At 43.5% G+C, this 16,847-nt stretch overlaps 1 protein-coding gene across 1 annotated transcript in view; it reads right to left on the bottom strand.

Moving 5' to 3' along the window:
• Positions 1-16,847, bottom strand: part of RECK (reversion inducing cysteine rich protein with kazal motifs) — a 47,198-nt gene that overhangs the window by 11,625 nt on the left and 18,726 nt on the right. The window contains 7 exon segments of the mRNA XM_079949373.1: positions 1,840-1,980; positions 4,179-4,315; positions 4,697-4,909; positions 6,912-7,091; positions 8,769-9,036; positions 10,140-10,337; positions 11,867-11,900. Of these exon segments, the coding sequence (XP_079805499.1) occupies positions 1,840-1,980; positions 4,179-4,315; positions 4,697-4,909; positions 6,912-7,091; positions 8,769-9,036; positions 10,140-10,337; positions 11,867-11,900 (1,171 nt within the window).

The raw sequence follows: 16,847 nt of genomic DNA, 5'->3' as shown, positions 1-16,847 counted from the left end.
AGTATTGATCTGATGTGTAGAGATCTTTCCTATTCTAATTAATTCAAGAGGGTTCTTTCTGGAAGCTTCTCTGTGTGAAAGAAACAGTGTGCATGCACACGAAAGCTGATACCCAGAACAAACTTAGTTGGTCTCTAAGGTGCTACTGGACAATTTTTTAATTTAAAGAATTCATGATGTTTGAGTTATTCCTTCAGAGACGCTGGCTTGAACTGGTCCTGTTATCTTTTCTGTCAAGGCCATGCTGATTGCAACAGTAAGGCCAGGAGGAGCCTGGGTTTCACTCTTTTCTGTCTCTCTTTCCTTCTCGTGTGTTGTTCTGTATAAGTGTTAAGTGTCGTATTATAAATTATTTGCTTAAACTTACAAGTTAAGTCTGCTGCAACTGGATTTCTTATGGACAGTGCCAATTGTGAATGTATTGGATTTGTGACCATTATTGTCAGGGGTTCAGGAGCAGAGACACAGGGGAGAGAGGAAACGGAGAGCGAAGGGGAAGAATCTGAGGGCAGCGTAGGGGAGTATGACAGTGGCCCGAGAGATTCCATGAGCTTCTCCAGCGATTCAGAAGATTCCCAGATGGGGGCGCCGAGGGCCAGGGCAAGGGGGGTCCCAGGAGGGACGCACCAGAAGCAAGGGGCCAGCGGGGACTCCCAAAGCAGCAGCTGGAAATCAGGACCAGTTCCCCCACCAGAGCGGAGTGGGGGGGAAGAGTCCCATGAATCAGGGCCAGCGTCTCCTCCAGCAGGGAGAGAAGATGAGTCAGAGCTGGCCACGCCTCCATCGCAGAGTGAGGGAACGGAGGGGAGGTCAGGTCCAGCTAGCCCCCCCGAGGGGGGAAGCAGTGACAGGAGCAGTGTAACGGTCAGGAGAAAGGTTGCTGGCTGGGCGCGCGCGCCAAGTTCAAATGTACAGGCGTGCGGGACAGCAGGAAGCACGGATTGGGAGCCAGGTCCTAAAGCACGCCGGAGGCAGGGGGAAGAATCCGGGGACTCAGCATCAGAAGAGTCCAGAAAGGGCAACACCCCAGCGGACAGGCGGACCCAGAGGAGGAAAGAGCAGAGGAGGAGGTGGAGCAAGGCTAGAGTCTTAAACTGGTGTCTGGGGGGTGGAGATTCAGACGGAGCTTCAGCGGTCTAGGGTTTAAGACGTAGGGCTGCACGCCGCGGCTTTGAAATCGAAACTGCCTTTCAATAAAGAGTTTTGTATATAACAGCGGACTGGCGTTGGTCCTTTGTGAGCTGGGACCTAGGGCAGCCCTGACAATTATGCTCATTTGCCTTCAGTAGCAATAAAGCTCTGCTGGGTGAACTACAATTGCCTTTGGTCTATTTTTTGGAATCCCGCAACATGTTTAAGTTTTTACTCTGCTAACTATGCGCTGGAGTTCTGCTCTGTATCAATATTGAGTAGAATACATGACTAAATCATCAAAGGCAGTTGACTTGTTAAAGTAAGAGTATGTTAACTGTAATCAAATAAAATAGCTCCCTCTCATAACTCCCAAAGAACAATTCAAACAACAAATTATATAAAATATTCATTAAAAAAAACAGCTGTAAAAGATCTCCACACGTGAATAACATTGCCTAGCTAAAAGCCACCTGAAAAAGAAACTATTGGTGGCGGATGCCAAAGGACACTACAGGAAAAGGCCTCCCTCTTCTGCCCCCCGTTCTCAGTTAATTAGGCACTGGGCAAACCAGAAGAGCCTTAATATCAATTCTGAAAATTCTAATGTTGTTCTTGGATTATCAGAATCCTACATACAGCTAACAGAGTTCTTTCTAAAAACAAACCTGCGAATATAGCTGGGAGTGCAACTATTGCATTACTTACCCTGTATACAAAAGTAAGGGAGACATGGTTCCCCAGTCTGACATCCTTTTCTATTGACTTCACATAACTGATTGGCAGCACAAGGATTTGGGTTACAGGGGTGCGTAACATCATCCACAATGTTCCCTAAAGTGCTTGGGCCTGAAAAGACAAGAGAGTTAAATAGAGGTCATCTACAGAGCGGAAAACAAAGTGGTGACATGGTAGCCTAGTTCACGTATACAGTGGTACCTTGGTTCAAGAACAGCTTGGTTTATGAACAACTTGGATTAAGAATACTGCAAACCTGGAAGTAGGTGTTTTGGTTTGTGAACTTTGCCATGAAAGTTTCCTGTTCAGTGTAAATTGAGTCCCCTGCTGCTATGGGAAAGCATGTCTTGGTTTAAGAACGCTTTGGTTTAAGAACGGACTTCTGCAACGGATTAAGTTCGTAAACCAAGGTACCAGTGTAATGCTAAACCGTAAGTGAGCACTATGTGCATATAAGCCTCTGCAAACCTGAGCAAAGCCTCAAGGCTCAAGCACTCCAGCACATATGCGCAGCACATGGAGCCTTACAAAAGGACAGTACAGTGGTGCCCCGCAAGACGGAAAACTCGCTAGACGAAAGAGTTTTCCGTTTTGGAGGTGCTTCGCAAAACCAATTTCCTATGGGCTTGCTTCGCAAGACGAAAATGTCTTGCGAGTTCCTGCGGTTTTTTTCCTCCCCCCCCCCCTTTTCTAAGCCGCTAAGCCGCTTATCCGCTAAGCTGATAAGCCGCTAAAAGCCGCTAATAGCGCTAATCTGCTAAGACGTCAATGGGCTTGCTTCACAAAACGAAAAAACTGCTAGACGAAGAAACTCGCGGAACGGATTCTTTTCGTCTTGCAAGGCACCACTGTATGTGTGGACTCTCCGCTCCCTTACCAGGGCAAAAAGACTGATACTGATGAATTGGAAAAATAAAAATGCGGCTCCCTTCTACGGTTGGATCGAAGACCTATACAAACTCACAACATACAAACAACTTGCAAATAAACACAGACTTGCCAAGGACAAATTCAATGATATTTGGAATCCCTTCTTACAAACAATGTAATGGGTTAAGATCTGGTGAATTACAGTAACAACTTTGTAAAGTATAGAGTTTTGGTTTTCTTCCCTTTCCCTCTTTACTTTGCCTTCTACACGGGTGCTGTCTCTCTTCTATTTATGTCTCACCATCTTGAGTGCACACATAATTATGTATTTTTCTAACTTTCAATAAAGAAGAAAAAAAGATTGCTGAGTGCATGTAAAGTGCCTGGCAGCTCCTTCCGAGATTTCCTCGGGCAGGTATCTTGGCATCAGGCTGCTCGGTGCTTCACTTTACAGGCTACCTGTGCATATGCATATTCCCTGTTCAGGGAAGTTTTTAATCTGTGATATTTTAGTGTATTTTTGGTTTTTATGGAAGCCGCTCAGAGTACAAATAATATATTATTATTGTTATTGTTATTGTTATTGTTATTGTTATTGTTATTGTTATTGTTATTGTTATTGTTATTGTTATTGTTATTGTTATTGTTAGGACGAGTTAAGCCAGTTAAGGGAGATCAAAATGTGAAGCTGCACATGCTCAGAGTATTTTCTTTTTCTTTATCAGCATCAATAAAATGCTTGTGTGTTGTTTTTTTAAAAAAGCTCAATTACTCCCCCTCATCTTCCTGTGTTGTTGGAGGGGGGGGGACATGTAGGGGGTTGGACTAGATGACTCTCTAGGATGCTTCCAACCTTACAATCCCCTCCAATTCTAGTTCTATGATTCTGCTTTTTAACAATTCTGTAGACGTGTTTGTGAATTCTAACTTCAACACATAAGGTTAGTTCTTCAGTACAGGCGTCCCCCCACTTACATGGGGGTTATGTTTTGGGGCCCCACGCACATAAGTGAAAATTGCATTAAGTGGGGAGCACCCTCTAAAAAGCCCATTTTTTCCTGCTCTCCTGTTCTCAGTCCCGCTCTCTCTCCACACAACTAGTTGAAGAGAGTTGAAGCCCTGGGGCTGCTGGGAGGCTGGAGGGCACTTGGGAACACAGCTGCTGCTGCTGTGCTACCACATGTATCAGCTGCTAGGCAGGGAGGCCAAGCAGCCTAAACAAAGCCCTGCTGTGCCTCTGGTCTCTTTAGGGCTTTGTCCACCCTCAGTGAAATCTGCTTCAGGCTCCAGGGAGGGTATCTTCATGAGCCAGAAGGACGCACCAGCTCTCCTACCATTTCCTGGTTTGAATCTATTCATCTACTAACTTCCCACCACCGCGCATATACGTGGTTGCGTGCAAGTTGATCACGCATAAGCGAGGGGATGCCTGTACTTACGAACATATGTATCTAAAGGTATGCAAGTCTCCAAGTCATCGGTTGGAGACAGAAGTTCACAGATGCTTTCGGCCATGTGTCCCTCAGGAAATTTGCTTAAATCTCCACATTTCTTGAGAATTTCCACGCAATCCGACCTTCAGAAACAACAAAGTATTTACACATTACGCACATGTACACTGCTCAGATTGCATAGGCCAAGTTAATCCAATAAACTCTCTCTACCCCTAATACACATCCTGGTCTAATTCTAATAACTTCTTCTAAATACCCCCAATACCTTGGCCTTAGTTTAAGATTATATTTCCATATTCTCAAAATTAAGTTGTTCTGCTTCAGTTTTTATTATTGTTAAACCAGATTTATGTCGCTTCTGCTCGACTGTAAATTCTGGATACTTTTTTATTATTATCATCAACTAGTGCCCATCTAATCCTGCTCTCACTGCGGCCATCTAGATTCAGGGTTCTCCTCTCCTGCAGTTCCCAGCAACTGGAAGAACCCTGCCACCCACTTACTTGCAGATTATGCTCCCTCTAGATTTACTGTGACACGGCTTTATCTGCAGTGAACAAGCAATCGCCTTCCACATTTCCGGCTGGCATTTTTTAATATCAAGAACAGGAATATTGATAAATGGCATCTTAATTGTTCCTTTCTCCCAAAGTTTCATGTCATTCATGGCTCCTTGGTCTGATTGGGCATTGCAGCTCCTGAAGAGTTCAGTTGGCCTTCAAGGAAAGATACAGTATGGAGTCATACAGAAAATGCTTTTGAACTCAATATGAATGTTTATCCAGGCCAGGGACTGAATGCCACCATCTCCTAACAAATCAATGGTCAGAGAGTTGTTGGTGCTAAGTCCCTCCCCGGAGGATACTTTAGACTTGTGTGCAGGGCCGTCCTATCCCGGGTGCCAGATTCTAAGGCTTCCCCCCTCAACCGCCACTGGAGAAGTGAAAAGTGGTTGCACCAGATTCTGGCAAGATCTCATGCAAGCCCGGTGAGATTGTGTGGAGGCTTCTGCATGTTCTCATGGGGCTGCCACAAGATCTCACAGGGCTTGCATGAGATCTCGCTGCAATCCAGTAGCCGCAGCCACACAACACTGGTAAATGAGGTTTCAGTGGCGGGTGGCAAAGGGGGTCAGATGGTACACACAGAGGGCAGGATCTTCCCACTTTGGCTTGGGCGGTGAAACGGGGTGGGGCCACATCTGCTTGTGTGCTGAGGGAAGGTGAACGTGAGGAAGCCCAAGCCAGGAAGCTTGTGACATCAGCTCCTGAAGAAATGGTCTTCAGTCAGCTTGAAAGGATTCTGTACTTCTCTATAGCTTATGCCATTTATTTATTTTAGTATTTTAAAATTGAAAAACCACCTTGGGTGCCTTGTCAGGAAGGTGCTGTACATAAACACAAGTGATCAATAATAGATTATTAATATTATGGAAGTCAGAGCCCAGCATTCTGAAGGCAAATAAGTTAAGAATCAATTCTTAATATGTCTCAAATCAAGGGGCACAAAGCAATACATTATTAAGCATGTTAAACCCATAATATGTATTATTATTAATTATTAAAATACACATAATCAAACACAACTTGACATAGAAATCATTCTATCTTTAAATCAAAATATAGTATTATAACAAGAACTTATAATCACAGTGATACAGCTGAGACATGTATCAATCAGAATAATATAAGAAGTTGAATAGTATATTGACATTTCATATCCTACCGATTATAAGTGAACTCTTTTCAGTAAAGTTGTCTGGAGAACCTCCTTCCTTAAAGTGCTTATAATATGAATGTTTTGCTAGAAATGCTACAGTTTAAACTCACTCATCCTAGGGCAGTGCTGAAGTTCTTGAGTTCGAAAATGCTGTTGTTACTTGCCTTGCAACAGTAGGTGACCTATTCACCATTGCTAAAGCTTCCTGAAAGGTATGTTCCTTTACATACCTGAGAAGCAATATTTTCATGTGACGAGAAAGAGAGAAATGCTCAGAATCAGCCTTTTTAAAAGACTGTTTCTCATTTGACAAAATGAAACGGAAAACCCTGGGCTAGTAACCAATACAGTCGTATCTTGGAAGTAAAACAGAATCCATTCCAGAAGTCCGTTTGACTTCCCAAACATTCCAACTTCTAAAGCGTGGCTTCAAATTAGCTGCAGGAAGTTCCTGCAGCCAATCAGAAGCTGTGGAAGCCGCAGCAGACGTTTGGCTTCCGAAAGAACGTTCAAAAACTGGAACACTCACTTCTGGTTTTTGATCGTTCAGGAGCCAAAATGTTTGACTCCCAAGGCGTTCGAGAGCCAAGGTACGACTATACATGTAAACCAGCTCCTATAAATCTAGAAGTAAATGCAAAATCAAAAACGATGAATTTGTAATCTATTGGCATAATATATAATTTGTAATCTATTGGCATAATATATAATTTGTAATCTATTGGCATAATATATAATCATGGTTATCTAAATTTTCAATCACAGTAAAATCACAGAGAGTTAGCAGGCTCAGCGGTTGGAGGAAAGATCGAACTCTCTTCTTCCAGCACCCAATAACATCTTTCAACAATCTTTATAAACCAACCATGTTCAAAATGGGGAGGGGGGGAATTCTCCAAATCCCACATTACCAAGTAAACTATACCAGCTCTACCTAATTATACATTTCATCCAAAAACAATATATTCTGAAGAAAATACTCAAGTGTACCTTTCCTACCTGTTATTAAAATTAGTGCAGTAAGTAAGATTTCTACAGCCCAGCTGACAAGGTTCACGTACATCTGCTAAACAGGTCAACATGGAAACTTCGACTGGGTTATACTCACAAAAGCGATCAAATTCTTGCCAGCTCTGTGTATTGCCCCAGCTGCTGCTATAAAGTTTAGTGCATAAATCTCTGTGGAAAAAGAAACACAAGGGAATAAAATGAAGACAAAAGCTTGGATTATAATGCTTATGATTTAACTCACAAGATGTATTGCTCAAAATATGGTGTTCCTATACCATGGAAAACATATGCAATTCTCTCTAGGTTACAGGATGTAGTTGATCTAGTAATTAAGGGTAAGAAATTGGGTCTGGCCAGATCGTTATTTCCTCCATTCCCTATGGGCCAAGTTTGGCTGGTGGCGCTGGCAGGGTGTGTGTGTGTGTGCTGCTGCTGCTACTGCAGTTTGCCTGCAGCATTTGAAATCAAACCACGTGGGCAAAAAGCACAGCCTGCAGCTCAGCTGCCACCATAGAATCATAGAATCATAGAGTTGGAAGAGACCACAAGGACCATCGAGTCCAACCCCCTGCCAAGCAGGAAACACCATCAGAGCACTCCTGACATATGGTTGTCAAGCCTCTGCTTAAAGACCTCCAAAGAAGGAGACTCCACCACACTCCTTGGCAGAAAATTCCACTGTCAAACAGCTCTTACTGTCAGGAAGTTCTTCCTAATGTTTAGGTGGAATCTTCTTTCTTGTAGTTTGGATCCATTGCTCCGTGTCCGCTTCTCTGGAGCAGCAGAAAACAACCTTTCTCCCTCCTCTATGTGACATCCTTTTATATATTTGAACATGGCTATCATATCACCCCTTAACCTCCTCTTCTCCAGGCTAAACATGCCCAGCTCCCTTAGCCATTCCTCATAAGGCATCGTTTCCAGGCCTTTGACCATTTTGGTTGCCCTCCTCTGGACACGTTCCAGTTTGTCAGTGTCCTTCTTGAACTGTGGTGCCCAGAACTGGACACAGTACTCCAGGTGAGGTCTGACCAGAGCAGAATACAGTGGCACTATTACTTCCCTTGATCTAGATGCTATACTCCTATTGATGCAGCCCAGAATTGCATTGGCTTTTTTAGCTGCCGCATCACACTGTTGGCTTATGTCAAGTTTGTGGTCAACCAAGACTCCTAGATCCTTTTCACATGTACTGCTCTCAAGCCAGGTGTCACCCATCTTGTATTTGTGCCTCTCATTTTTTTTGCCCAAGTGCAATACTTTAGATTTGTCCCTGTTAAAATTCATCTTGTTTGTTTTCGCCCAGTTCTCTAATCTGTCAAGGTCGTTTTGAAGTGTGATCCTGTCCTCTGGGGTGTTAGCCACCCCTCCCAGTTTGGTGTCATCTGCATATTTGATCAGGATGCCCTTGAGTCCATCATCCAAGTCGTTGATAAAGATGTTGAATAAGACTGGGCCCAAGACAGAACCCTGTGGCACCCCACTAGTCACTCTTCTCCAGGATGAAGAGGAACCATCAGCTGATTGCTGAGTTCTATAAAATGTTTGACATGGGGCTTTGCAAGCACTGGTAATTTGCAAGTCCTGTTGTATATAAGCGCTCTGCAAGCATGGACAATCAGACGATTGTTGGGTCTTATGGGGAACCATCCACAGGGCTTTGCAAGACAGAATGGTCAGATCATTTTCTAGGCTCCAACACAAGGAGAGGGCTCACAACATCCTTTGAAATCACAAGGTTCCCAGCCTTCCCAAGCCATAGGAGGAGCTGAATCCCATTTTGAAACATCAAGCACCCAAAGGAGAGCCTATAAAAGACGGAAAGAAAATGCAAAATGTACTCACCTACATATGGAAGTATTTGCTTTAGAACAGCAGTGTAATTTAGCACCATCCAGACCTGTTGAAGGTGGAGGGTGCAGAGTGACTCCAGGGTGAACAGATCTTGAGCTCTCAAGGAAACATTGCCATAGAGGATCCTGTGGCAGAGGCATCGTTTTACAGCTTTCAATAAGTCCATCCACAATTTCAAGCTCTGTTTTCATTGACTTCAGGATCTTTTTACAAGCTGTTTGGCAGGCATAATCTTCTGCTCTATCACAGCAGTATAAACCTAAATAGCAGAGAAGAAATAAATACTGCTACCTGTCACATAGTTGTGTTTACATCACAGTGTCAAAACATCAGCACGTTAAAATTTAATATAATGCAATTAAAAATTGCTTTATATATAAAAATGCTGCATTGTATCTATTCTTTAAAGAGCAGGCAGAAAGATTGTTTTTTCCCCTTCAGATTAGCGACTGCACCCTGCTTGTTCCACTTGCCGACCCTTCCCCCAACCTCCCACCAATCTCCCCCCCCCTCCCAACAGTAACTAGTTAGACCGGGCATCCCCAACCTTCGGCCCTCCAGATGTTTTGGACTACAATTCCCATCATCCCTGACCACTGGTCCTGTTAGCTAGGGATCATGGGAGTTGTAGGCCAAAACACCTGGAGGGCCGCAGGTTGGGGGTGCCTGAGTTAGATCTTCCCTGTTCCACCTCATGCCACTATTGCTGGTACAGATCCGAAGGCTGCATTGAGCGGGAGAGCCCCCAAAGCAGGTGCCTTTGAGCAGAATGCTCTTACACAGAAGGAGGGAAAAGGCTTGAAAGGCATGAGAGATGGATGCCTCCCTCCCCACTCAGACCACACCAAGCCTCCCTCCCCTTAGAACTTCTCCTGCCACAATTACTGCCTCAGTCTATAGGGACTGTTCCTCCACTGCTTGCCTGGGTCTGCAGATACTCTCTGATGCTGCTATAAGGGCCCAGCAGCTCCCTGAAGACTGTCATCTTGCTGTTGTTCTCAGTGCCACCTGTCTGTGGCCAAGCAAACTGCAGCATGATGGCCCTCTTACATGTTTATTATACAGAAATAAAACAGATCACTCTCTAAAGAGCAACCACAGATCAGGAGAAGAAGGTGTGGGTGCCTGAGGGACACTTCCCTCAGTTTGGCAGGTCCTGTGGGTTACCACCTCTACTCCAGGAGAATGTCTTCATTTCTTTTACTTTTGAAAGCAAATACAGAGAAAAATATAGATGAAAAAGAAATTTGCAGTCCAAAACATGAACAGAAAACCATGCTTACACTATAGATACCATTGCGTACTTCCATGCATCAAGGTGCTAAAATTTTGCATGCCAAACTTGTATTTTCTCATACTTACTATCTGTTGAATTTCTCATTGGATAGGACTGTGTGTAGTTGTTCACACAATGAATTAATTGTGGGCTAACGGAGGCGCAGTAACTTTCAACAGCTTTGAACTGAGAAGGACCTGGAGAAGAGTCGGTTCGAAAGATTGCCTGGCAATATTCCCGGCAGTTTGTGTGATGACCAGCATAACTGCAACAAACTGATCCCACTAGAGGAGGGAAACACAAGCAAAACAATGCATCACAAATAACTCTTTATTATTAGTGATGAAAATACAGAAATATGTTTATACTCTATCGTGGGGAAGGGGCATAATCTAGTCAGTGTTCTGGATAGGCCAAATTTGACAGGTGAGTGGGGCTACCCACCTGCCAATCACCCACTGTCACAAAGACACCGTGCTCACACATGCACAACGTCCTGCCAGATGGGAAAAGCAGCTGATTGCCAAGGCTTGTGAAGCCAGGTACAGAGCAATTTGCTGTGTTATTTCTGTGCAAGCCGCTGGCAGTGTTGTGCTAGATTTTTTTGCCTACTATGTGAGAACGTGGCATTCTGAAGGGTGATAAAATTAGAAAGTAGAGAACAACAGCCATGAAGCCAAACCAAAACTATTAAAATATTAAATGTTTTGGTAGTCCAGTGCTGCAGTGTGCTAACCAATAATAAAGCAAGGGATCAAGTTACTCTAACTGCTCCCACCCAGATAGATTACGATGTATGTTTTAGTGTGTCCACCCATAGGAATATATTAATGCAAATGATGGAAAACTCCATCCCCTCATCCACTTCCTAATTGTTATAAAATGTGTAAAGCAAACTTTTCTTTTCCCTTTTTGATTAGTTACTTCTTTTAGTTCAGGGGCAGGCACTGGGTTTTTTATTCTTCTTTCCTACTCCCTTCTACTTACTCTGCTCATACTTTTACCCACATGAAAGCCACAAGGCCTGGTCTACTGTCTTGGACTGGTAACTATGAATTTTACTATAACCTCTAATATGCTATGGATACTATAACAAGATGAGCTGGAGGAAGTCAGGAGGAGACTGTGTTAACAACTGACTGACTGGTTGCTTTGTCAGTGCTATTACAAGTACATGCAATTAGTTCATATTATTAATAAACCTTTACTTTATATGCAATTTATATTATACTACTTGAAGTTGCTTGAACAATCATACGTAACTTGTTTTATTTTCATAAATGTTGTATTATGCAATTTGCTTTATTCTCTGTAAGTACATTTTTTCCCTTACTTTTTATAATGCCATGAAGCTTTGTATACCAGTGAACCAACTGATTCGTTTCAGTCACAATCCTGACTCAGCAGGTATGACTTTAAAGGTATACTTTACTTGCTATCCCACTGAATCAATGCTGGGCAAATCCAAACCCTGACTGAAGGATCCAGTTAATATTGCTGCACAGGTCAGGCCTTGGTATGTTATGCACTAATCCAGACAGGATTCCAGAATTATCAGAATATGAATACAACTGGCTGCAAACTTGCAGTTGGTGGGAAAAGTTCCAAGCCTCAAACTAAGATGTTTACAGGAAACGCACTACATTTTCCCTTGGCAAACTGTCAACCAGCTCAAGCAGTTGTGAAATGCAACATATGTTATGCTATCATCTGATATTAAAAAATGAACATACATCTCAAAAAGCAGGCAATGAAACGGGAGAAAATGATAAACTAATATTTAGGAAGGATTTTTTTAAAAACGTATACTTACTTTCATTTCTGTTGATGCAGCTAAAAAGTGCATTCTAAAAACAAAAGCAAAAAGTATCACTTTTAAATAGCTACTGGTAAAAAAAATTAAATGGCAAATGCACTACATCTTTTGTTGGTGAGCAAAAGAATATAACTGAATCATATGCACACACATATATAATTATATGAAGAGTTAAAGTTCAGTACAATTAATAAACATGAAAATCTCCTATTTGCCTTGATTTGCACATCCTATGGCTAATTAAATACTGAAGACCCTTGAGAACTTCCAGGAATGACAGTAGCTATAGTGGGACAGATCAAAGGAATAGCAAACCATTTTCCAGAAGAATGTCACAAAGATTCTGTCAGAAAGGCTTCATTCATACACCACGACGGATAGCACACCAAGCAGAAGTAGGAAGAGGCTGCAGGGAACCTCAGGAGAAGGCACAGGCAAACTCAGCCCTCCAGATGTTTTTGGGACTACAACTCCCATCATCCTTGACCACTGGTCCTTTTACTAGGGATGATGGGAGTTGTAGTCCCAAAACTTCTGGAGGGCCAAGTTTGCCTATGCCTGTTCAGGAGTCTATGCAGACCGCTCTCCTGCGCAGCTGGGAGGATTAGAAGCTTTTGTGATTTGTTGTATCTCCTGTACCAATAACCTGTGGCTTGAAGATGGTCCTTGAAGTGCACCCCACAGATTGCATCTCAGACGGCATTTCAAAATGGTATCCTCTAAATGCAGGGATTTGATTCATGCATCTGACAATCTGTTCACTACAGAGAGACATATTTGCAGCAATTCCCAATTGTTTCACTGTTCAGGTTTATTAATCCAAAAAGGAAAAGTTAATAGAGAAACTGCTGCTGCTGCTGCTTTTTGCGTACCAGGTAGTAGCCCCCGGATGCCTCCCTGTTCAGCTGTGGGTTCCCTTCCACCAGGCAAATATGGCTTAAGTGTGCAGAATACTAGCCAGAAAGGTTGCCAAAAACATTGTGCTCTATTGTTTTTGTGATGACTAAGCTTTGGAAACTGAAATTTCCTCAATATCAGTGGAGGCTGGTCCATTAGAGGATATTGCATTTCAAGCTGTGGTAGAGGGCAATGGTTTGTTTTCTGGTCTTGACTGGGGTGTTGGTGGCACAGGGCTCCCAGTCTCCTCCTTCCATAATGCTTTTAAGACCAGAACAGGACCAGGGCATCTGTAATTTTTATCTGTAAACCGCCCTGAGTCCCTGTCAGGTAAAAAGGCCCGGTATACATGATCATCATCATCATCTATGCCTGCCTCACCAACCTCTATCTGCCCTCAGCCAGTCACCATCTGCTTTTCTTAATTACAACCAGTCAGCAGGTGGCTTGGGGCTCCCCCTACTGTTGGCCTCCTTGCCTCCACCCTACCAGCCCCACCTGCACAACATCCTCCTCTGATGGTTCCAGATGTGATCAAGACGAGAGGGAAGAACTGTGTGGCAGCTGCATCCCTGCCCTTGTGGTCCAGACACTGGCATCCACTCTGCTCTCACAAGTGACTGGGGAGGGTTGCTCCCCTGGGGAGGGTATGCTGTCTAAGACAGACAGAATTTGCACAGAATATTATATATCATCTATATTATATATAACAATAACTTTTAAGAACCAGCATCTGAGCTTTCTTTTTCCTCCCGGTGTGCCACATATTTTCAACTGTAAGCTGGAAAGCTGTAACCATCTTATTGCTGAGTTGCTGTGGAAACCTTTTAGACTAAAAGAGTGAGGCATAAATGCCATAAATAAGTATGTAAATAAAAGTTATAGCCTGGTAATCTGCAGGTTATGAATAAATAGTCTCAATTTCAACACTGTTTTTCTAAGTAGTTTTATTTCATTTTCTTTTCCATTCAAACAATTTCCTTCTGTCAGTGAAAAAACTTTCAGAGCTTAAAAGAAGATCTTTTAACATTCTTTTAAAATGTTAATCTGTCACATATCACAAAGTTTAGTGGTTTTGCCATGAAACAAAGCTATACATATTCTTGCATATGAAAATAATCATCCTAGGGTGTCTATAGTAAAGGTCTGAAGCTGCCATCAGAATAGTCTTGCTGAGGACAAACTATTGTCCCCAAGAGACAACTGCCCACCAAAACAACATTAGTTTTACCAATTATTCTTTTTAATGGTTATACAATGATCTGAAATGCACCCTTCAATAATAATAATAATAATAATAAGCATTCATATACCACCTTTCTCTTCCAAGGATCTCAAGGGGCTGTACATGCTTCTGCTCTGCCCCATTTAATGCCCACAACCACCCTGTGAGGAAGGTTAGGCTAAGAGATGGTGACGGGCCCAAGCTCACTCAAGGAGCTTCATGGCTGAGTGGGAATTCAAACTCTGCTCTCCTAAGCCCTAGTTCAATACTTACACCAATATATTTCATCTCTCTAGAATGCAGAATCTTTTAACACTCAAGATTTTACTGCTAGGATCTAAAGAGCCTGAGTATATCCTGCGGGATTTTTGGACGTTCAATAGCTGCCCTTGCAAAAAACTATTCTACAAACTGTATTTGAAAGTCTTCTCAGTTTAAAGAATGGTTTAGCGCACACAATGACATGGGGTAGAAAATTTTCTAATAGTGTGATACTCTGGATCCTGCCTGAAAAATCAATCCAGCCTGTTTTATGATACCTTTCCAAACATATGCCTTATTCTCTAAATAGCACTTATCACAAATTATGTTCTTTTATCTTCGATTTATTTTAAATTTTGTATTATACATGCTTTTGCAAGTGTGAACTGCTTTGATATATTTTTAGTGCCAAATAAATGCAATAAATAATAAAATAATAAACCAATTAATATAGCCATTCTAAAACACTTTCCACAATTCCCCTTGTTTTTTTATAAGGCTTTAAATTCTTAAGCCTTTAGCCTTTTCCAAATATACTGCCTGTTCCACAGTTGCTCAATTCAGTCTCTACCTGATACACCTTCACTACTCTCACAAATTACTTCATATCCCTGGAGAAAGATACTGACTACTCATAGTACTATTTGATATATGCTGTAAGGTGCCCAGAGTGGCTGGGGGAACCCAGCCAGATGGGCGGGGTATAAATAATAATATTATTATTATTCATAATTTTTTTTTGCACAAATGAAGTGTCATCAGAATGCTGGTGACACATAGCTCTTTCTCCCTTTCCCCCATGAATCAGGCAAGATGAGGTTCAGGTTCAGGAGCCAAAGCTGAAGCTGCATCCTGGCAAGATGCAGGCATTGTGGACGCAGCTCTACTCCACTGAAAGAACCTGGAGTGTCCTGAGATCCACAGCAGCTCCTAGTGGTGCATGGTCCTTGGTGCCCTTGTTGTTGTTGTTTAGTCGTGTCCGACTCTTTGTGACCCCATGGACCAGAGCACGCCAGGCACTCCTGTCTTCCACTGCCTCCCGCACTTTGGTCAAACTCATGCTGGTAGCTTCGAGAACATTGTCCAACCATTTCATCCTCTGTTGTCCCCTTCTCCTTGTGCCCTCCATCTTTCCCAGCATCAGGGACTTTTCCAGGGAGTCTTCTCTTCTCATGAGGTGGCCAAAGTCTTGGAGCCTCAGCTTCAGGATCTGTCCTTCCAGTGAGCACTCAGGGCTGATTTCCTTAAGAATGGATAGGTTTGATCTTCTTGCAGTCCATGGGACTCTCAAGCGTTTCCTCCAGCACCATAATTCAAAAGCATCAATTCTTCGGCAATCAGCCTTCTTTATGGTCCAGCTCTCACTTCCATACATCACTACTGGGAAAACCAGAGCTTTAACTATACGGACCTTTGTTGGCAAGGTGATGTCTCTGCTTTTTTTAAGAATGTGCTTCCTTTCCGCTCCACAGTGTCAGGACAAGCAGAGGCCATTAAACCAGCAATTGCCAGCCAAGGAAGAGTCCTTCCAGCAGGGCCAAGCAAGATTTAGCCACACAATCTTGGTCTCAGAGGATTTTGGTGGGTCAAGGGCCACCTGAAAAATCTACCTGAAAAACCCTAGTTACATATGGACATCACATTATTTCAGTATTTTCACAATCTTTTGGAAGCTGCTTTTGAGAGCCCCTCGCATAGGTGGCTTTAGGGCAGCATGAGCAGTGCAGGGGCACAGGGCATGCAGCCGAGGATGGGGCCTTCTCAAAACCTGATAAGCACATGCCCACCTTCAGGAAGGAGGTGTGAGGGCTCTGACAGGGTCCTATAGTCCTCCTATAGAGAGTCCTCCTAGAGAGCCAGTGTGGTGTAGTGGTTAAGAGCGGTAGTCTCGTAATCTGGGGAACCGGGTTCCCATCTCCGCTCCTCCACATGCAGCTGCTGGGTGACCTTGGGCCAGTCACACTTCTCTGAAGTCTCTCAGCCCCACTCACCTCACAGAGTGTTTGTTGTGGGGAGGAAGGGAAAGGAGAATGTTAGCCGCTTTGAGACTCCTTAAAGGGAGTGAAAGGTGGGATATCAAATCCAAACTCTTCTTCTTCCTCTTCTCCTGCCTACTTCACAAAGCCAGGCAAACAAACTTTGGGAAGGAGACGGGAGGGCTCTAGGACCCTGCCAGACCCACGTGCCTCCTTCCCAAAGCCCCAGCATCTTGTTTACCTAGCTTAAGCTAGCACTGCAAGGGTTGTGGGGAGAGCCAAATGTTGGCCTCACACAGGGCAGCATATTACCAAGGTTCATCGCTGCCTCTCGGGGCTATAAGGAGGATAGAAAATTCCAAATCAACAAATAGTACATTTCAGGTTGCAGGACAGCAGGATCGGGTGATCTAAAGCAGGGGTCAGCAAGGCTTACCGGGCATAGGCCAGATCACTTCCGCAGAGATCCTCTATGGGCCGGGCCATGCGTCTGCGCTTATCTGCGGTGCCGGAAATCACTTCTGCGCATGCCCAGATGCCAAAAATTGTGCCTGTGCAGAAGCAATTTCCGGAGCCACAGAAGAGAGTCCCTGCACTGTGCTGGTTTAGCGCAATGGGC

Source organism: Podarcis cretensis (genome assembly GCF_951804945.1).
Source record: "Podarcis cretensis genome assembly, chromosome: 13".
Classification (NCBI taxonomy): domain Eukaryota; kingdom Metazoa; phylum Chordata; class Lepidosauria; order Squamata; family Lacertidae; genus Podarcis; species Podarcis cretensis.
This window is presented reverse-complemented; position numbering and strand designations above follow the sequence as displayed.